This window comes from Mizuhopecten yessoensis, unplaced genomic scaffold (assembly GCF_002113885.1).
Source record: "Mizuhopecten yessoensis strain PY_sf001 unplaced genomic scaffold, ASM211388v2 scaffold11109, whole genome shotgun sequence".
Classification (NCBI taxonomy): domain Eukaryota; kingdom Metazoa; phylum Mollusca; class Bivalvia; order Pectinida; family Pectinidae; genus Mizuhopecten; species Mizuhopecten yessoensis.
The window spans coordinates 438,793-463,095 of NW_018408884.1; the positions used below are offsets into that span (position 1 = coordinate 438,793).

At 35.8% G+C, this 24,303-nt stretch overlaps 1 protein-coding gene across 1 annotated transcript in view; it reads right to left on the reverse strand.

The window, feature by feature from the left end:
* LOC110465938 overlaps window positions 1-19,437 on the reverse strand; it is a 35,142-nt gene extending 15,705 nt beyond the window's left edge. Inside the window, exon 1 of the mRNA XM_021522127.1 lies at window positions 19,340-19,437. Within this exon, the coding sequence (XP_021377802.1) occupies window positions 19,340-19,358 (19 nt within the window). The 5' untranslated portion in view covers window positions 19,359-19,437. The remainder of the gene's footprint in view (window positions 1-19,339) is intronic.
* Between the last annotated feature and the right edge of the window lie 4,866 nt (window positions 19,438-24,303).

The following is a 24,303-nucleotide window of genomic DNA, read 5'->3' on the forward strand; positions in this document are numbered from 1 at the left end:
TGGGGGGGGTGGGGGGTATTCACGAAACAGTACATCTGGAAAATGAACACGAACAGCGTTTAACTCATTCACCCCTGAAATTTCATAATGAACTATTCCAACCTTTGAATTGGAGGAGTTCAAAATTGTCTTCAGGGGTCAATGAGTTAATGGGTAATCCTGTGCACTTTGGTTAAACAGCACCCAGTTAACTCATTCACCCCTTACATTTCATAATGAACTATTCCAACCTTTAAATTGGAAGGGTTCAAATGTGAATCAGTTAATTGTCCCGGACATAACCCTATCTGGGTCGTGGTCTGTTGATCGTTGAATCATCGCGAGGTTTGTCAACATTTAGACAGTGTTAGATGAATCATTTTTTAATATATACCGCTGACAAGGGTATTGTCTTACTAACTCACTTCATATAAACCCAATTAGACCGGCGACCGTAAAGTCAGGGAACATTGTTGTTTATGTGGAACGACAGAAGGATATCAAATTTACAGGGTGACACTTCGTCAGCTAGAACACAGAAAGTCAGTGACGGTGATTTGTTTCCGTAGAACGAAATAGGGATAATCAATTTATAGTGTGGGACCGTGTTTAGTCGGAACACAGGGACCTTCGAATTTGTCACAGCTATATTTGGACCTAAACTAAAGTGTCCAGTTCAAAATATGGCAGAAAAAACAGCTTTTTGTACTAGATAAAAAAGGAAACCTTTTACCTTTAAGATCATAAAGATTTGGAGAATTTCATTTGTAACTAAGCGTAGCCATGGTAATCACAAAGAGAGGATCGCAAGTTATCGTCACAAACGAGATTTCGTACATTAAACGAGACTTGAAAAACTGATCATCAAAAGGATGGGACATCTGTGAGACTGTGACTGACGATTGTTATCAAACAGAGAAATAAAGATTAAATCTCAATAAAATGTATTCGAACATGTTATAAAATTAAAACCGTGACCGATCCCATGTAACGCGTGGCCTGTTTAAATGAAATAGTAATTAAAATTACGGCGTGTGAAAACCTACTGTCTAGACTGTGACTGCACGAATTCATTTTGAATTATATAATTATAATGAAACTGAATTAAATATCAATATCAGGAAATAAAAATAATAAAATTTTACTTAATTACTTTTTATGAATATTAAAACTGACTAATAATAATCCATTTTATTATTGATGTTTATATTTATAATGTAATACGCTAAGATGAAATTCACGATTATTACAAAATTATCATCTGTTAACTTTTATTGATATTTAATTTATGTAATTCGCTAACATGAAATTCACGACTGTTTCAAAATTATTATCTGTTTAATTTTTTATTGAGTTTTCATAAAGTAGAGCAGATTTAAAATTACTCCCCGCCAATTTCATGTCCGAGTGTTTGACGATGAACAGGTTACTCAACTCGTGGTCCAGATGGTCAGAATAGTAATCCATTACGGTTACGTGTTGGCGGAATCTGTCCTATTGTTTGTCTACATCACAGATAACTCCAACAATTAATCAATCGAAGATCGTCTGAGAACAACGACCCCGCCTTTGACGTTCAAATGATACAGAAATAAAAATCACTAGATTATCACGGTCTGATTACGAAAATAACTCCTAGGTCATCACGCCAATGTATCAGTGTGAAAAATACCCGGTTTTCATCAAGATCGCCGTTGAAATATTGACAATGGGTTTGATAATACTGATGGGGTTCTGGTGTTGCGTTTGTTCTGGCGAAGGTCTCCAATGAAATTATCTTGTGAATTAAAACAGGCACACGAGGATGTGTTGATACACGGAGTCTCGGAATTAATTTAACCATATCGTACCAACTGGGTCATTGTCACCGATCTGTCGGTTTCGAGATTTACAGCAATTTTCTGATGGAATATGATTATGTGTAAATAAGATCTCTTTTTGTTAAAGTTGATTTTAAATAATATCATTCTAAAATTAGTTTAATTGTTTAAATCCTCATCACATTTTTTTTTATTATAGTTCAAACACAAACATGATTAGGGTGCTGGAAACTAGAAATTTTGTACCGAAGCTAAAGGATGATAATTATGAAACCTTTAATAAATCGAAATTGATTACGTTTGTAAGTTTTTTGTATTCTTTTTAAATTTTACCCGTATGGATAGCACTCCATTTGAATTTTAAGACTCGCGGTTAGAAAGTAAGGACGATGATTGATTTGACTGATACAAATCCTGAAGGCTATTTCAACCGTCCTTTTATAATTTATACTTCGATACCCGCGTGATTAAATAATTACAGCTTTCCGAAACGAACATTCAGTAGTTTGAGAAAATTCAAAAGCTAAAATTGACGTAGTGCAAAGCGAATGTCATTTCTGAGATTCGGTAGCACTCTGGGAGAATTGGTTCTCAGATATCGCGACCTCCTCCGAGAATCTCGGCCACGCGAATGGCGCGTGCGTAAGAACAATAGTGCCGTCTGTCGGTAGCTTAAACCTGTCAACTGCTCGTATTTTCTCTGTAAGTGTCTACTATTGTCTGAGAGCAGATGCAATTTTAGCTGCAGACGACTTCAAATAATGGGTTGATTAAACTCTGGTGTTGTTTATCAGTAGACGCCTTTGTCAAGGGGCATCAGATTTAAAGAAAAGCTCCGAAACGCCCAAACTTAGGCCCCCTGCTTGCTACTTTTCATATATCATGACGTTTCCGAGTGTTGATGGAATTTATAACAAAACAATTCCACACCAACAGCCAATTGAATACATGATTGTTTTTCAATTTGTTTGTTTCTTTGGAAAAAAGTACATAAACTTTACGACCGCGAGGGAGTAGGCTAACGACATGGAAAAGTCACCTCGCGCGAGACACAAAAGAGCTCCGTTTTTTATGGGGACGGTTTGCCCTGACAACAAAGGTTCGGGTCATTCCGGGCCACGGATTTGAATATGATTAACATAATTATATCACCTTAAATGTTTCTTGTTAACGATAAAGCATTGTTTCACTTTTCCCTCGCGAAGTTTTGCGCCGTAATTTTAACGGTTAAAATTCACGTTTTGTGGTTGAAGAAATTAATTAACATTTCTAAAAAGCAAAATATATTTTCAAAAAGATGGATTGTTTTAAAAAAAGGAATTGTTTTTGTTTATATATATATATCAATAATCTTTTGTGTTATGAAAGTTAAAAAAGTGATGTTGTATTTAATTGGATTAAAAATCAAGGTCTTAGCCACTAAAGTGTTAAATAATACCACAAAAATAACTGTTATACAATTAATATTAATTTCACATTAATCAAGGGGATGGTGGGATGGGGGAGGGATGGGTCTTGGGACTTGGGGTGTAGTGATGGGGGATTGGTTGGGGGAATGGGGGGTAAGGGGATGGATGTTAATGGATGGGGTGTTAAGGGATTAAGGGTGGGGGGGGGTAAAGGATTGGTTGTTAAGGAGGGGGGGGGGGCTAAGGGATAGGGGGCTGTAGGGGTGGTATTGAGGGGTGAGGGTTAGTTGAGGGGATGTGGTAGGTTATTGGGGAGATGATGGGGTGGGACTGGGGTCCTTTTTGCCCGAGTGCTAAACCATCTACTTTTACTCTAGATCTGTAGATATTAGGATAAGTCCAAACTTATGTCCGGTAATTAGCTATCAGGTGTTATAACGACCGCCCCGACATTCAACTAAGATAACGTTCTGGATTCTGTGTTGTCGAGATTTGATATCGAATTCTGTCTATCGAAACTTAAATTATAATAAGTACCTTGCACTACCAGAGACAGTATATACGTCACTGGCACTACATACCAGTTTGTCGTAAATGGAACATCGCTGACACAATACTCCCAATAACAAACACAATATCTGGTAAAAATAGTTGGTGTGTGTGTTGTCAAACATCTAACTGTAATGATCACATCCGGGTTCTTTTTCATTGCGCCCGTCACTTGTTTTCCACAATGACGTACGATAATCACAGGTATAAGGGAGACACTGGCCACTTTAAGTGTACCCCATTCAAAATTAACTGCCCAGTGAGTGACCCACGCGTAGCGTGTTTATATCCATCCGGGTACTTCAATGATAAAGTGGCGGCTGTAAAAGTGTTTATGATCCCGAATTGCGATAAAGTATGGTTAGCTTTCTAACATTTATGTGATGTTTAAAAAATAAGTGGATGGCGATTAAAACGCTGACAGCAAAATGCAAAAAAAAAAACACCTAATGATTTCTTGTATAGACTTTAACTTATTCCAAACGTAATGTCTTTTTCAAAAAAATTCAGATTTTGGAAAATAAAATGCTTTCTTTCAAAATACTTTTCGAGGGAAACATTCGAGTCATTTAAACACTTTCGACACAAACAAATTTGACTGAATTTGTGACTATGGTCAGATAAACCTTGGATACCTATATAACCTTACTGTAGGCCATTAGGCTACAATAAATTATCTCCCCTCTCAAAAGCAAGTCATACTATGGGTATTTTCCGGAAATCACTCAGTTTTTCGAGAAGACCCGAACGTGTCCGATTGGTACACGTGTCTGTGGCGGATACGTATATACAGTTTCGGTGCTAGAATTTCAGCTAGAAAATTGGGTAATACCTACAAACGTCAGAGGGGGTATGGATATTTTGGTAAAAACTGCTGGATTTCGATTTTGGATAAAAAATACAGACAATATTATTTATTAAAAGTTATATTTAATAAGTATTAGGCCGGGTGACATTAATTCAAGACACGGTAACGGATGATTTTCAAAGAAATGCAATCTTCATATTTAATCATAAGGGTGTGTTTTAGACAGGTTATCGACACTGATACATGCTTTTATAGACCTATATCCTATTGTAGGTATATGGCCCTAATGGCGGTATTAACCAGGTGGCTTATGACCAGTACTTAACGCCTGATTTCCTATGAAATGACGATATCATATTTAACTTTGGCATCTACATTTATACTGTAAAATACCTAGGAGTTGCTCAATATAAGCTAGATCGAGTGCTGTATCAAATTTCCTTTAATTATGATAATTTTCCTATATTAAAGATAAATGTTCCTATCATGAAAAATGATCATTAAAATTATTGACCTTCAAATACGACTGATCTGATAAAGCATGGTTCAGTAAAGTACATAAATTAACCATTGGTTCAGTGCTATAACAGGATTTAACGTACACTGTATTGTCAGGGTAGATTTATAATGTTATAAAATCCATCATGATTTGCAATGAAATTACCCTCTGCAGTCCCCCCCCNGATAGAAATCCCACGATTTACCGAGGGGAGGAGGATGCAGAATTTATCCGGAATGCACAAGAGAGACCTAAACTGATCGGCTGCCCCCAACCCCATGCATTGGAATACTCAAGATCTGCCTGTTCTTTTCTCATCCTCATATGCTGTCTCCTCTCGGCGAATTTAAAAGAAATATATATATATATATATTGTATATAAAAGTAAGAGTGAATGTGTGCATTTTATAATACTTGTGCCCAATCCTTTTGCTTTTTGGCAATAAAATATACTAAACTCTCGGCGATATCTGCCTAGACACCCGTCTTTATGTGTATGCCCTTAGCTGTAATAAGGAGGACGTTAAATCCAAAACAAGATTGCTACAAATATTGTATGCCTATAATATCATTGTTATTAGGATTTATCGTAACATCAAGTTGACGAGGCACGTGAACAGATCGACACAACTGGACACGGATTATCCGAATCATGGTCAGTCAACGAAAACGGCCGTCCGCCCTCAATTAGAGGATTAGAGCAGGCGGATAAGTTTATACGTATACCCGGTCAAGTCTAACCGGAAAAGACATTGACCACGATGTTATTTATGATTCGGACTGTCCATCCCTGAACTGACCAACGCGTGATTCTGACCATAAGTGGCGCTAATGCTTCATACGTGTGGCCAAATGGCCTTATCCTTCTAACGTGTGGTCAACATCCTGATTACGCAAGTGCGAGGGTACTGACCACACGTTTGAAGGATACTGACCAGTTGACCACACGTTCGAGCTATTAAAATTGTTTGTGGCGGTTTAATTGGTGCGAGGCTATATAGTAGGATGTCAACCTTTAGCATTTTGTACATTTTAGATATTTATTAAATCAACAGATAGTACAGAAGGAACACGGGGTTCATCGAAGGTTTTTGTTGGGTTTATATTACCATGAAATTAGATAACAATCTTATTCCGTGATATAACTCATCTATTAAAGTCGACCGTCGTTATAACAGGATGCAAGGGAGAGACACATTTGAAGTTTTTCAACTTGTAAATAATTCCAATCTGTTTTGGCAAATAAAAAGTTTAAATCACGCCAGGAGGGGTTCGCATAAGTTGTTCAACTTGTGCCAAATCCCATTGCTAATTATATTGGATACATAATATGTTTAAATCAAATCACGCCTGCTATAAATCAACGATATTTGGTATATTACACATATTAACATTAAATATGGAAGAAGGTTTATTATCTATATCTAAGACCAACACAACAATGCTTTACATCGAATTCTACCCATTCTCTTGATTTCTGAAGTTAAAGAATAAATGTCATATCGGATCTAACATTGGGCTTGTAATAGTACACTCAGAATATTCTCTCTTTTGGCATGTAATAGCATTATTCCATTCGGAACACCCCTCTTAACCTTGGACTTTATAATGCAGGACAGTTGGAAACACCCCGTCTAACCGTAGGCTTTAATCCGTATACAGGAAATTACACAATCAACTAAATTATTTACAGTCGTGGACCAACCCTTTCTTATAACCCCAATAACGTAATGACAGCTACAGGCGCTTGTATCTATAAAGATAAGCCAGCCACAGGCGCTTGTATCTATAAATTATTACCAGCCACTGGCTCTAATATCTATATGTAACGTAATTAATACAACAGAAATTTCGCGCCTCGAAAACAGAATTTCACTGTCATCAATGCTTTGTCTGCAGAATCATTATTATATGCCTTAACCATACACAATATCATTAATTATTCATTCCATTTATATCGATATGAATCAAATTATGGTAATCTTGGATTTGAAATCTATCCGAAATTAGTTGTGGTTAAGACCAAACAAGAATGATTCTTCAGATACAAATGTATATATTTTTCCGTAGATAGCAAGTAAACTAATTATTGTTTCGAGACGAAATTTCTCGAGTCATACTATTTCAATAGTTTGTCGAAAAGATCCGTTAATTTTTTCCAAGAAGTCTGATACAAATCCTTAAAACCTCTAGATATTACAGTGTTCCGTGTATTTCATGCTTGGTTTGTGTAAGTTTTTACGTCCTATTAACAGCTATGGTTATTTGAGGTCTTGCCAGATTTTGTTGGTGGAGGAAATCCCCGGAGTTCCCAGAGTAAAAAACCACCGACCTACGGCCAGTACCTGGCGACTGCTTCACGTAGGTCTCGAACCCGCGACCCAGTGGTGGAGGGCTAGTGGTAACAGAATGTCAGGCGCCTTAAAGGATTTTGGCCACGATTTTTCATAATTTCATATTTTAGGTCATTTGATGCAATGATATGTGTAGTGACTGAGACCCCGACTTTCTCGGTACTCAGATGATAGACAGGCCAAATTGATAACAGGATATATATATATAGACACACACATTCTGATTATCTTATTATAAGGTCCCTGTGCACGAGGTAAGTACAACAGACAACAGACGACTTCAGTCGAGATAACATAAAGACTATCAAATTTGTGTCACAGCGATTAGTCGATAACATCCTGATAATAGGCTTAGCATGGGCGCTATGAAGAAATCCCGTAACTTTAAATAGTCTGGTAATACATAGTTAGGTTCCATGTTGTGTAATAGATAGACACGTGACTGGTCTAGCCAAACCCCCGGGCAGTGTCGGATCTCGGGGGTCGTATTTCAGGCGGAGTGTCAGAGATCACGGGAAAATACAATTCATTCTTTCATGACTAATACCATCAGAGTGTCAGTAATGAAATTAACAGACCCAGACAATTACATCCTTATACCGTGCATCTGGTGTTTTTATTTTAAACATATGGTTGAATGTTTGACACGATATTATTATTTTTTTAACTTTTTAGCGAAATTGATTATTTAATACGATTTTGGAAATTTCAATTAGCAGAACATCTCGTATCTACAAATCGGGAACCGTCGGCATTTTCCGTAAATTAAAAGTACACCGTTTAATATTGTTCTCGTTTAAACTATAAATAATGAATAAATAGATAATCTTTAATTAACGTTGTGTACAATTGTCAACAACAAACATAAGCTCTTTAGAGCTTTTATAACGACGCCATTTTTATTTCTCGTTTACGGAAATTGCCGACAGTTCCCGATTGTATATCTTTAGCAACTCATTAGAGTATGGTATCTGGTCTACTGATGCTTTAAAAATAACACTGTTTTACTGTGTCAAAAAAATAAAAAATATGATATTTAATAAAATCTTTGAAAAAGTCAATTAAATTTCATCTATGTACAATACTGCTTGTTGTCATATTTTAGTGCAAACAGTATTTAAAAATCGTTTATTAAGTCGGTCGGCAGTCTTGGAATCTTCAGAATTTTCGCCAATCACATCCTTTTTTCTTGTAATATACCTATATACCAGAGAGGTAGATCAAAATTGCTTCCACTCTTTATCACATAAGCGATGTAAACTATAAAATATTTTTGTTACAACAAATATAAAACAAATTATTTCAACTTATATTAAGCACTCTTGCTAGCCCGGATGTTAGCGACCCGGTGGTCTTATGTGGGAGGAAACCGGAGTACCCGGAGAAAACCTGTGTGACGCTAGCTTGACAGACGAAGAGGCCTTGAACGAGGAGTCATTCGTTTTAATTATAGACATTAAACATGTTTATACTATTAGTCTAGCAGGAAATAGGAAACTGGTGGAGATATTTTATTCGTTTTAATCCCGACAAATTTTCTATTTCCCGGTTCTTGACATTTGAACCGCAATGTCCGGCAAAAAGAAATCCTCTGAAGAGCTTAGTTTGGCCTGTCTTAGTTCGAGGATCTGTGATAGTATCTAGGTTAAAGCGATTGTATTGCCACACTTAAACATTGGGCAACTTTGCAAAACTCATTGAAACCCTTTTCCTATTAAGTAAAGTGATACGTGTTCTGTTCGTTTCAAGTGGGACAACTCAATTTTTAGCCAATTAATCTGTCATTCTGTGTTTCAAAATGCTTCCTGCTCATTACATATTGCCACGTATCCATGCTAATAAAATCGATGATTTTGAAATATCTTTGATAAGCAGCTCAGTTTGACTGTTTCAGCATGCGTCAACGTAAAATGTGTGATCATAATTAAAAAGGGTCGTATCACTCGACACTATAGATTAACAGCAAAATGAAGGGAGATAACCTGTGGAATCAATGTAATAAATTACAAAATCTCATTCACCTCTGATATTGTATAATGAACTATTCCAACCTTTGAATTGGAAGACTTCAAACGTGTCGTCAGGGTGTGTGAATGAGTTAAATGCCTCAAACATCCCTGTCCTTATGCAGGTACAAAATGATTTCCCTGCAGTTTGTCGTACATGCAGTAAACCTCTCTCATTCATCCGCTGGTCAGCTGGTCAGCTGGTCAACTGGTCAGCTAGTCGGCTAGTCAGCTGGTTAGAGAGGTCCAGGGTTCGAATCCTGGTCTGGTCACACTCGGAACACACAGGGACCTGAGAATTTCTTAGAGCTATATTTGGACCTAAACTAAAGTGGTAAGAGTAATTTTACATATTTTAGGGGTTTTATCTACTTTTGGTAAAAATGTCAACCCCAACGTCCTCGTATATATAAGCATTAGGATGGCAGTTTTACCGAAAGTCAATCTAATATTGTACTTTATTATGAACCATGTGTGATGTAACTGTATAACCTATATGCTGTTTTGCTTTTGGTAAATAAAAAACTTGAAACTTGAAACCCCTAAAACATGTAAAATAACTCTTGACCTCTCGATTAGGTATAAATATAGCTGTTACAAATTCTCAGGTCGCTATGATATATATTTATTTGCATAAATGTTCCGTTTGGTATAGGGGTTTCTTTTCCGAAATGAAAAGCTATAGTCATGTCGGAAAATAATTCCAATTTCGAATCCATAACAACAGCGTTCGGAAGTGTTACGACGATCCTGATAATACCAATTGATCTGTCAGAAGTTAAGTGGCTAAGAAAACAGATTAGAGTATACACCTGTGCACTGACGTCACATATTACAGGTAGAGAGACGAACCCCCACGATGTCTTAAGAATCTGATAAACCACGTGCTAAACAGGTGTGTCGGTCTAAGCCAGAAATCAGGGTTCACTATATCAAACACTTTAAGCTTAAGTACAGATTACAGGTGAACAGTATAAGGTAATATTTTCACAATTATCTAAAAATTAAAACAAAATATTCACAACCTGGAATCGAAAATGACCACCTACAGGAAACATTCATAAAAATAATGGTATTTCTACACGTAATTTTCAAAAATATTCCTTTTTATAATTTTTGCATTGTGCATCCTAATCTAGACTGGCCACCGTCTCTAGAATATTGAATAATTAAAGAAAACAACTTTAACTCTAAAAAAAAAAAGATCACTTAGATGTCTGATTTCTAAACTAGGGGGAGATAAGCTAGTAGTAAAATGCAGCCGAGAGATTCTTCATTAAACTTAGGGGCTGTTAGCCAATCTTCATCCTAACCTAATGCAGCATGGTAGAGCTTCATCTCAGTTAATACTTCTGTCCCGTCTATATCACAGCTATCGATCGCAGACTCTTATTGCTGCGGTACCTATCAAATATGTACGACTCATCAGCTACTCGTGACGTAGGTAAACATCCCGGTGTTATATGGTTTTTATACAGTACCCACAGGCGGTCGAGAAGAAAAAAGTATAATTAATAATCGATCTGTATTTATTAGAATCCAATCCACTTCAGGAACAATAAAAGTTCCGTTTTAGTTTAGCGTGCTAGGCTATACGTACGTCTAGCGAAAATATTGAGAAAATGGGAGCATGCATGCCTAATGATTTTGTTACTTGATTTTTAAGGATATTTGAATTAAAGGAAATATTATTCAACGCCGCAAAGCATGTTGTTGTTTTGTTTTGTTTACTCAATTAAGACGTCATTTTGAGTAGCGAGAAATGATTGATTGATTGACTGATTGATTGGTTGGTTGGTTGATTGATTGATTGATTGACTGAGTGAGTGGTTTTACGTCAGCTTCACTACCGAGTAGTTCGCTTATCCAGCGGACGATGTTGGTGAGTGGCGAGAACTTTAGATTGTGTGGCCTATGAAAGAAAGCTTCCCTGATTTTTACAAATACGAAGTAGTATAAATGAGGGATTTTTTTCTCGCTTATATAATTATAGTGTTGATCTAAATCCCTAAATCTCTTGACTCCCAACACGTCCGGCCAGAGGAACCTGATAATTTGTTACAGCTATATTTGGACCTAAATTAAGGTGTTCAGAGTAATTTTACATGTTTAAGGGGTTTAGATTGACTTTGTGTAAAAATGCCAGCCTCGTATATATATTATCATTAGGGTGTGTTTTTTTTTTTTACCGAAGGTCGATCTAATCCCCTTAAACATGCAAATTTGTTCCTTACAATCATACAACACATGTACAATATAAAAGTATATATTTTATCAAACATCTCTGAAATTTGAGCGTTTTAATACTTAACTTTTACAAGCATCCGGTTTGAGAAAACCGTCTATATTCGCCATATTGGACGACTTGTATCGCACACTTCTCGATTCGTGCGGTCCGTCAAACTTATTTCCTTTAATAAAAATATGACGTAATCAAAAAGACGTGATCCGCGTCTATCAAAGCTGACCAATTTTGGTATAAATGTATATAAACCACGCACGTTCTGTTTAGGATTAGATATAGTTGTCCCAAAGCATAGTTAGCTTTACAAGTTATTATCAACCATTTTCATCAAATAAAAAAGTGTTTAAAAACTAACAATATGTGCGTGCCTTGCATTTGACTTTGCGTCAATGTGGCTGTTACTTGAGTCGAATTGTCATTTACGTCAATTATCTGACCGCAGGTGACGTATAAATTAGCCAGATGACCACTATGACCAGAGACTGGACATCAGCGAGTCATTAATGACGTAATGTTACGATCAGTGATAATATTGATTCACCTGTAGAGATATACATAACGATCAATTACGAGTATGTCAATACTGTACAGGTAGGGTACAGGTGTGTCAATATATTGTATAGGTATTTGATGTGTTATTGACATATTTATGATGTACTCGTAGTGGTGATTCTGTGTTAACCAATTATTGACTATTAATGAGGTTGATACGATGTTTAATAGCTGTTAAAACGTGAATATTAACCGAGGTTACATCCGATTTTTATAGCAATAATTCAGGTGTATTTAGAAATATATTAGATATTTAGTATATATCTGGGGGTTTTCGTAAGATATGATTGAATCTACCCTAAATATACTTTTATTAACCTGTTTTATTAATAACATTTTTTACATGAAAAAAGCATACCTATTGAAACATTTAATGTTATTATAAAGCAATTTACGGCTTTGTTCAACATATGGCACTTTGTTACATCTATTGAAAATTCCCCTTTAACTACACCAGATAAAGGGGAATTTTCACTAGTTATCATCTATAGACAGGAACCTTCTTATTATATAATGGTTTAGAATGATCCCTGCATTTGACTATTCAGAAATATAATTAAAAGGCAGGTTGGGATGTTGATTGTTTTAATTCGTCCTTGTCTTAAGGTTCCCTCCTAGAATGAAGAAGTGAAAATGTCGAAGCTTAACGAATTGTAAATTAATTATTTTAATTAATTAGGATATTAGTTACTATTGTTTATTAAATAACATTTCCTCAAAGGGAAACAATTGTATATGGTAAGAAAAGAAATCTTTATTAAGATACGTTAAGGTGCGTCGGGCATAGAATGTGTACTATAGTCATACTATGGTCGCTATATATACACTCCTAGGCAAACCAAATTAAAAAAAAAAACTCGAATTATTATGATAAAAACACATGTAAGTATGGTTGTCTAATATAAAATATTTTTTATATTAAAATTTTGGCACTTATTTCAATCTCGATTTTTCGATTTTAACAACGTTTATTGTTTAGAAAACAAATGGATTGGACAACAGACAGGTACATCCAACAATTAAGGCGCTTATAAAAACTATATATTAAAAGATCGATTTTTTTTGATTTTTTTTTAATTAAAATTTAATGTTAAAAATTAAATTGATTTATCTAAGTACAAATTAGGTTTATATTTATTGGTGGGTTGTTACCTCAGCCTAGCTGAGCATATGAATGTCAGAATTATCTCCCCTATAACTTCCTCTTGCTATCTCAGGATCCATGGTAAGTAAGCACAATCATATTTTGTCAAAACAAATTCAAGTTTTTGTATCTAAATCTTCGCTATTTTATTTCAAATGGACCCAACTATTGTCGACTAAGTAATTGGTAAAGTGGGGGAAATGACGTGTACATCTGTTCCCAGTGTTCACTTAATTTGTTATTATTTCAATTGTCCCAAATTTTGCAATTTTGCACAAGTTTGATCAAGTTGATCTGCAGTTAATCGAAGTTTGGTTTGCCCTATGACTCTAATTTAGAGTCGGTAACCACATCTGTATGAAGCCGTTGCCATATAATCGCCAAACCTTAAAAAATAAAATATCATAGTAGCTAATTTGGTGTTTGCGTTTTTTGTGTCTTTGATAAATAAATGAATGAATAAACGATTTAACAAGAATGGTTGGAATGTGGCTTGTTATTGCCACATTACTATGCATCCCTGGATTATTTTTTTTTCTACTTCCGTTTGATGTCAGTTTTACTATTTTCTTTACAGCTAATCTATCATTGTCGGCGACTTATCTAAATTTTTAAAATTTCAACAAATTTTATTGTTTAGAAAACAAATGGAGTGGACAACAGGCAAGTCCTCTCTAACAATATTTAGGAGATTATTAATATTAAAAGATCGATTTATTTAAAATATATATATATAAATGAATGAATAAATGTTAAACAAGAATGGTTGGAATGTGGCTTGTTATTGCCACATTACTATGCATCCCTGGGTTTAATAAGAAGTTAACTTCCGTATGATGTCAGTTTCACTATTTTCTTTCCTGCTAATCTATCAGTGTCGGCGACTTATCTACCGTCCCTTACATTGTCATCGTCGACGCCATTGTCCGGTACGATGATAGATAATCATTTACGGTTTAATCGCCACACGCATCTCTTATCTGTCAATAAAACCTGGTTTACATCACGCTCAGATTTGTCCCGATCCCCGGGCTAGCTGACAAGGGACGGGCCATATGTACCCCCGGGCGGTGTGACCCATATGTCAGGCGATAACTCGAGGAAGTGACCGGAAGTAAACTTGACCACGTATCTAGGCGATGATAAAATTCAAGCCAAAGGCGAGTCCTGATATTATATCTTAATGGTTTTTACAAACTGCAGATTGTCGAATAATAAATCATCAGCTTGCATTGATGTTGACACGGGGACCCGATAGCTTCTTATAACAGCTATTTAGTCAATTGTGATGGAGCCAGAACATGTATGAAAAAGTATACGTATTTAATAATAATATCAATAATATACGACAGTTATATAATAACTCTAAAGCGCTTTACAACATATGGATAATAGTATTAGTTATAATAATAATAATATATAACATTTGATATAGCGCCCTATCTTGCTAACATAAGCCACTCTAAAGCGCTTTACAGTACATATATATATATACAATTAATACAATTAGGATATACAATTTATTTAAGTTATTACTGATAAACAAAAAGTCATAAAACCACCTATATATACATTAAGCAAGAAGATAGGTATCTTAATGTGCATATACATGAATAAATCAAGGGTGGTATGTACATGACGTCTGTGCAAAGAGCCTAAAATGCAGAAGTGAAATGGTGGGTTTTTAAATCCTTCTTGATTTGGCCGGGGTTTTGACTTTGACTTTCTAATTCTATTTCTGGTCACAGTACGATATTTCAGGACACGCAACAATGATAAGAGTAAGAATTTCATACTTAAGTATACTACTTCTGTTTGAAATCAGTGACTTGAACAAAAGCATGATTTTAATAGGAAATAAGTAAGATTTTTAACAAAATTTCGGACTTGAGCAAGACTACTACTTGCTCAAGGAAGTTATTTTTCACAAGTTCCTGATAAAACGAGCTACGGGAAGAGGGGGCTTAACCCGAGATAAAGAGGAGTCGATGCTTCATCAAAATGCTCATTAACTGGTTAAAGGTAGCATATATTTACATTAATACAATAAATCTGCTATATCTTTATTTAACTCATTTTCCCCTGGAATTTTATAATGAACTATTCCAACCTTTGAATTGGAAGAGTTCAAATGTGTCGTTAGGGTCGAATGAGTAAAAATGCTTTGAGAGTATGTACAGTATACATATGAAATTTCAGGCCGAAAAAGAAAAAATGTACACAGACCACACGGTCCGGGATAATCGTGTATAAAACAACATTCATTAGTATACTGTCTGTGTCCCACATTTCGTGTCTATGTTTACCTGTTACACACCTGTGTCTGATATACCTGTATCTATCTCGGGGCGGCGAACATCAAAGAGAGGAAGCCACGTTTTACCTTGTAAATTACCTTCTGGGTCTGTAACCCTGGTAACCTCCAGACAACAGCACACACGTGATATATAGGTACAATCTAACAAGACACGAACAACAACATGTTCTATTCGTATCTTCCTGGTATACGACATTACCTATCTGTGCTACCTGTCCAGTATCCCGCTGCATGATCGTAAGAGGCGACTAATGCACATATGTCACCTTTCACTCCACCCGCAGAACTATAATATTCAATATTCAAAATTCATATGTACAAGATGGCGGAGGACAATTCCATTCAAATATATATATGCCTACAGACATGTAATAATGATATCACTTGCAGTTTTACAGCATGATTTTTCGTAAAGTTGTGAGAAGTATATAACAATATAATCATATGTGTGACTTTACTACCTGTATATATGTGACGACAGAAAGAATAATGGGATGTCATTTAAGTACTATTTAACGCGCTATTAACGAATCTTAAATAACTATTATTATACATGTACACTTATAACAAAGTAGTTTCAAATAATGTTTTAATATAATATCACTACTGAGCGAGGATAATTTTCCTTTTAGAAGTAGCGTGCCACAAATATTTACCCAGTCTATTTAAAGATTTAACACTTTTACAGGTAAATAATTCTATTAGTTTATAGACACTTGGATGTCGATAATAATACTGTTTGATGTATGTTTTTCTTAAATCAGAATATGCAGGACAAAGTAGTACAAAATGTACTTCATCTTCGATATCATTTTTATCGCAGACTGTACATATTCTCTGACCTCTTGGAATGTTATTATAGCGCCCAGATTCTATGTTAAGACTGTGTGCTTGCATGCGAAATTGACTCAATAACTTTTTTATCCTTATATTAATGGGCTTAGTCAGATAGAACTGGACGCAAAAGGTATCAACAAGATGCTTGTACAAATAACATTTTGAAGATGCATCAAAAGCACTGCGTAATTCTTGGATAAATACATCATGAACACGTTGAGCATACATTTGCAAAAAAAGATTTTCATTTTGTACATATTGACAAGTCCAAATATAATTAAAACCCAAACTACATAGTTCATGCTTAATTTGATAAACCCAATTAATTTTACAATTAGGTTTTCTGATATTCAATTCGACTAATGCGTCGTAACATGATTTTAANGAATCCGCTACGATTTAGGAGAAATAAGTCTCTGACCACACATCTTGTTGTAAAAAAAAACATTCCGACAAGACACAGGGCCACGACTTGCGGGTATTGTCCGGCAACTCCAACCGTTGCGTAGAGGTCTACATATACAAACCCCTGTGTCTGTAATATAAGAACAATTCACCAGAGGGCTGTGGATTGGAGGCAGTTGTTTTGGGGTAAATTGATCTGAGAGAAATACGTAAACAATCAGCATGACATCAGACTTTCCTAATCTCGAGGGTCCGGCCCCTAATCCCGAGAGATCGACCCTTTATCGGCTGAAACCCTTTATATCTACAGATTAACTGTGCACTCCAATATCTTGTGTACACATCCCTTTACGATCTTTCTGTAATGCAGATGTAGCGTCCACGATATCGCGGATATTCACGGATGTCTAAGCACTAAAACCAAACCTAACATATCAGCTTACTCTAACAGAATCGTTTAGATTACAAAAGCAGAATCGAGAGAATAAGCCGGAATAACAATAAACGCTCTTAGAAATTCACCTGATGTTAGTGTTGACCTTTCACCTTTCAACACTTACTCAATGTAAACTTATTGATACGAAATACGTGCAAGTGTAAATCTTCTCGGGTGTGCTTTGCGAGGTAAGCTTCACAATTTAGAAACTAAAAATTTAAAAAGTGTTATCCCCCTACCTCTCCCCCAGAAAGTTGATATGTTAAGGATTTACAAATATTTTCAATCAATTTGAATCAATTTGAATCAATTACATACGACATAGCCGATATGATAATTGAAAAACGAAATATATGAAAATATGTAAAGTTGACTAAGCTTAATGAAACTGTTCTGGGGATTTCATACACGTATGTTGATGAGCAACGAATGATTTATCGATATTTTCATAAAACAGAATAAATATTGCAACACATGTACGGCTTCAAGGGGCCTCGTGTTACATGTCGCTCAGCCTCAGACGAGCATGCGCACTTCTCCAGATCACCCATCGATTTTTTTATTTGATCTTTTATCTTTCGTATATCAGATGTTCTTCGATCATCAGACATCCATAAGTCGAATTACAACAGCCTGTCAAATCTACGTCTCGAGGACGTCTTGATCCTTAAGGATTGTTTCGCCCTAAATCACGTTCGCGCTAAGGGTTGTTTCGCCATAAATATTTTATTTTAATTTATACGCTTTCAGCGACTTTAAACTTCAGCATTTGTTTTTAAATATATCAGTAGATGATTATGGCAGTATATAACCTTGATACAAAGCCACTCTTTGGTTCGCTACCAAGCTTAACGTCATCACCATATTATTCAAAGTCACATTTTTCTTCTCTCCAAATATAGAATATCAAAGTTGAGGAAAATCTTTAGCAATGTATTCTCTATGGGAAATATTAGGCAATGTATTCTCTATGGGAAATCTTAGGCAATGTATTCTCTTCGGGAAATCTAAGGCAAAGTTTTCTCTATGGGAAATCTTAGGCAATGTATTCTCAATGTGAAATCTTAGGCAATGTATTCTCTATGGGAAATAATAAGCAATATATTATCTATGGGAAATCTTAGGGAATGTATATTCTCTTCGGGAAATCTAAGGCAAAGTTTTCTCTATGGGAAATCTTAGGCAATGTATTCTCTATGGGAAATCTTAGGCAATGTATTCTCTATGGGAAATATTAGGCAATGTATTCTCTAAGGGAAATCTTAGGCAATGTATTCTCTTTGGGAAATATTAGGCAATGTATTCTCTAAGGGAAATCTTAGATATCTTGGAGATTTCATGGGTTGAGATGTTTTATACTTCATGAATTTATAGAACCTGAAGTAATTCCGGTACTGCATAAATACATTTTTTACATGAATTAACATGTAACTATATATACCAAGCACGAATCCGTTCATCTATTTTAAGTATTTAAACATTTTTAAAACCACTTTCCTGTTGCAAGCATGCTTAAAATGGCCAAGTTGGTAATCAAATAACCCTGTAACATGAGGGTGTTTATTTCGTGAAGCAATTACTATGCACATGAGATAGAGCTCAGATTTTGTAAAATCACGGACGTACATAAATCAGGGTCGTATATACTACAGTGATGTCTCTGTATACATTTATCCAATGCGATAAAATCTGCAATGTTTTTGTTTTTAAAAATGTCTTCGTGTAAATGATGTATTTAATATGTCTCCAAGAATGCAAAATCAGAGTCGTATATACTACATGTCTCTGGCAAAATGAATTCTGTCAAATGAGGAAATTAATTATTAAGTTGTAATTTAAGAAATCGGATATTATTACACGGACTTAGTCTATTTTCGTAATTATTCTAAAGATTTCCTCGTCTATTCAGTGATTTTGATCCGTACACTTATATAGCACAAATCTGAAAACAAAATAACAGAAAATAAAATATCACTTACCTCCTTGAAACGAAGACATGGTAACGCCTTTCACACTGAATTGTTTAAATCACAAAAAATGAGTATATTCCAGGCTTTTATCCGAGGTCAGTTGATATCCTGTGTCCCTAACCAGAGACGTATATATATATATATATATATATATAACACAGTAAACAGACTCACTTCCTTGTCATCTCGTGTGTTTATGAAGCCATGTGCTATGTTCACCTCTGACCTCGCCGCGTGCTGTGTAATCGATTTCACCTCATTTCATTGGTTGCCAGTCAACCGTGACGGACGGCTTTTCTAATTCACCCCAGCGGTAATCGACCTGTAGCTGTTGTCATGATATGTAATCGCTTGTCGATCTGATCATAGGGGAGAGTGGTGTGTTTATTTATAGATCTACCGAAATAGAAGCCACGTAACAAAACACGAGATATTATAATTTACGGAGCTGACCGATTGTTGTGTGTGTTACAAAACGATTGTTGTATATATTATTACTGTTAAAGGGGCTGATCGGGGAACAAATGTCATATTTGCTAAAATGGCATACACATGTTTAAAATACCTTCTTATGTAATATACCGATACAAATTTTGCTGAAATTCACTCTCTAAGAGTAAAAAATATAATTATATTAAAGAAATCCCAAATCGTCACCTGACAGTCTAAAACTCTCAAGTAACCCAGATCAGTGATGTAATTTTACCGCACGCGCGTAATCAACAAGGCCAAATGTAAACATCGCGGCGAAAGGAAAAGATGCATGCAAAAGTCATGACAGGCACGAGGTATCAATACCGTTATATACACCAACAACATATAGGTAGGAATACTACACTTGCATCATGCATGACCTTTGAAAACAATTATTTACGTATAATATTGCTGTCTTGTCCGCTAGTTGAGTCCGACATGGCACATGACGGTGTGCTATTGTTGTTATCTGCACTGCCTCACTTTCGAAACAACCACGTGACATATATAAATAGATCTGCGCTAAATTTACGCGGGGCTTCCCCGAGATTTTAGCGGTCAAAACTGGACATTGCAAGCAGAACTCGACCATCATATTGCCGTGGTATAACTTTTGGAAGGCCAGAGAACGCATTTAGACCCATTTATTTTGTATTTTTCCCCGACCAGCCCCTTTAAAACAATAATAGCATAAAACTATTTTAATAACATCCACACAACAACTGATAATCAAAGATGAAATTTGGAAGTCAAAATCAAGTTAGTATCTCGAAATTTTCTCTAGTTTGTCAGTCAAATTTTCGAGTTTAAAACCCATGAAACGAAGACGAAATCAACCAGAACCCAAACAGTTTACATTGGAATTTTATTTTAAACTTCAAATATGTGTAACCAGGGATGTGTAGTGGAGGGATTTGCAACTCCGAGTCCAGTGTCGAACACTTATCGTCGCTTTTGTGTTTGTTCGCTGGACCGTGAAGTCATCGAAGGCCTACTCTGGCCGGTCTGCGCTTGCGCGCTAGTGTCAGGTTATACTCGCACTTGCTTCCGGTGTCATGTCAACACATCGCTGAATCGAAGTGTTTTGATTGCGGTTATTCAAGTTTACTGGGCTATGTATTAGCACGGAATTAGATTAGTCCGTGCAGAGACGTATAATACAGAGATTGGCAACTTGCTCTTACCATTGGTCACTGGTAACCGGATGTCATATCGCGAGTTACGCTTCACCTGCGCCATATTGGATATACGGTTCGCTGCATTAAATAATCCTTTCCTGTATGATACGTCTCTGGTCCGTGGTATTAGTAGGTCTTCATTTTATTACAGGAGAAATGTTATCGTTGCCACCATGTCTAGCTGTACAGTAGTTGTGTCGGGAGATATTATCATCTGTATCTTGAGTTTTTGCTATATTTTGGTTTGGACTCTGAGGGAGTCGGTTCATAGCATTTCACGATCGGATACTTCAGCGCTTTTAAAATTGTCTCCTCATGAATCCCACATCATGTCAACGTCTGAGTTTCTGTCTTGGGATGATGACATAGATTAAGAACACTTGCTTGGAGAGTTTACAGAATATAATGAGTCGGACATTTCAGACGACGATTTTGACAGGGATGTGTAGTGGACTAGTACTCAATATATTAAATTGTACACCCCTGTAATCGCGCAGATCCGGCAGTCAAATAAGTACTGTAGTGGTCAGTTTCCAACCAATAAAAACAAAAACACTGACATACCAAAAATAACACCTGCAAAAGTTAGTCATCTTTTTAATTTATTGATATCCCACGTGTGAAAAATGGTGGAATATAGGCTTATTGGAAGAAAATTTGAACTAAACAGCGAGATGACAACATGGTTTCACTGAAAATGACGCCATTTCCGACGTGATACAAACATTAGCTGTTTTTGAAACAAAAATAACACAAATTAATAATAACCTTACCGCCATAAGACTACTCCCTTACAAAATAAAATTTATTTAGCTTTACATTGCCGTTAATTTTAAAAAGCTTGATTAAATACTTTGGAAGAAATTTGAAACACAAAATGGGTGGTAATGAGATTTTTTCCACCCAAAATTTTCAAATGTTTACTAAAAACTTCGTAACATAGCGGGCAGTTCCTGACCAATAAAAAACAAAAATACTGACGGAGGACAAATAAACTCGAGTCTACACAATGCAAAAATTACTCATCTTTTTATTGATATCCGTTGTTTGAAAAATTGTGGAATTTATTGGAAGAAAATTTGATCTAAACAGAGAGATGACAACATGGTTTCACTGACAATGACTCCATTTCCGACGCAAAGTGATACGAACATTAGCTCTATTTGAAACAAAAATAACACAAATTAATAATAACTCGCCGCCATAAGATTACCCCCATACAAAATAAAATTAATTAAGCTTTCCATGGATATACTTCATTCTAAACCATTCCGTTGAGGAGGAATTAGAAACACAACTTTGTTGGGTTAGCAAAACAAAATCTCGAATCTCAAAAAACAACATCCGGTTGACGTTGAACACAGTCACAGAAAATGAAAAGATATGGCAATAAATCAATACATCGGGTCCTGTGACACCATCTTCTACTTCCACCAGATGTAATATAAACAACCAACAACAACAAGATAAACAAAAAATGTAGTAATACTCAGTATTATTGGTTTGTTTACACACCAATTTCACGCTTCAACCACGCTCTGATGAACCAAAACTTGTCCGCTAGGGGGCGCTCATATCATAGAACACCGATCAAGGGAGATAAGCAAACCTCACTCGGAACATATTTACTAAGGCAAAGAGGAAGTTGCGTATCCCTCCACTACACATCCCTGGTTTAACACGTTACATCGGTAACAAATCAGTGCAAGAAGTATATGCTGTCAATATATAAATATTACATTACAATACTTAAAATACAACCTCACACAATAAATACAATACAATACAACACCCTAGGATACAATAGGTTACATTATATTGTATAACATTACAAAATTTTACAATACAATATAATACAATACAACACTATAAAATACCACACAACATCATACGATACACTATGATATAATAAATTGCATTGTATTACATTACAACACTATACTACACAACACAATACAATATATAACATAAAATAATATAGTGATAAATAAATAAAGATTGTTTTATAATTGTTGTTAAACAAACCAGGTTAATATTGTCGGCATTTTGACAACTCTATACCTCAAACTGCGACAACGTCAGAGACCCAACGCTAGGACAAAATTCAAGCATAACAACCCCACCGGGCATGCGCGCAAGCTAAAAAATCTCTCGTGGAACATCAATGGTGGCCCCGAGACCAAATTAGAAAACAAAGGTATTTTAAATTATATCAACACTTACGATATTGTGTGCCTTAGTGAGTGCTGGATTAGTAATGAGTTTACTCCAGATTTAAAAGGTTTCTGTTCAAAGTGCCTTATTCGATCGAAAACAAAGTGTAAGCAAGGTGGTGGGATGATTCTCATGTATAAAGAAAATCTCAGTGAATACGTAAAAGTGTGAAAGGTAACCGAGGATTCGTTAGTTTGGATAAAGATCACCCAACAAGATGCTGAAGATGTGTATCTGTGTTTTGTAAATATACCACCCCATAAGGCAAATAATTACAAATCATATGAAATTGATTTATTCGAGGAGTTGGAGCGTGATATGCAATGTTTCTCATCACAAGGCAAAGTGATCATAGCTGGCGACTTCAACAGCAGGACGGGAAACCGACAGATTGTGTCCAAGAGGATTCCATTCATCAGCACAGGTATCAGGTATTGTGAACTACACAGGAGATATGTATATACCGCCGCGTGTGAACCCAGATAGTACGGTGAATACATTTGGAAATCATATGTGAACTTCTGCAGAACAACTGGACTCCGTATACTGAACGGACGACATCATCCACATATGAACAGCGATTATACATTTAATGGATCGCGCGGTATGTCGGTCATCGACTACGTATTGACAACAAGTGATAACTTTGAATCCATTTCAAACTTGATTGTGAGTAGTTTCAATACACACTCGGACCACGCCCCCAAGCACTTTGAAATTTGCATATCATTAGATGCTGTCAGTGGTGAGCGCACCAGTACACATATGCCACACGGGAGAGAATGTGTGTCAACCAGATGGTCAGAGGAACACAATGACGACATTATTGAGGTAGTTAATAATGAAAGAATAGTAGAACTCGAAACGCTAGCACGCGACAGCACGTTTAGTACCCAGGAGGAAACGGACAACACAGTGCAACGTATATGTAATATTATTGATGACATTCCTTTTATATGTAAAATAAACCAATATCGGTGAGAAATGTGAATCACATAGGTAAACACACAGTGGATAAACAGGAAGACAAGCCATGGTTCAATGATAAGTGTAAACGAAAAAACAGAACTTATTTATCATTCCTTAGAATATTCAACAGTGATACAA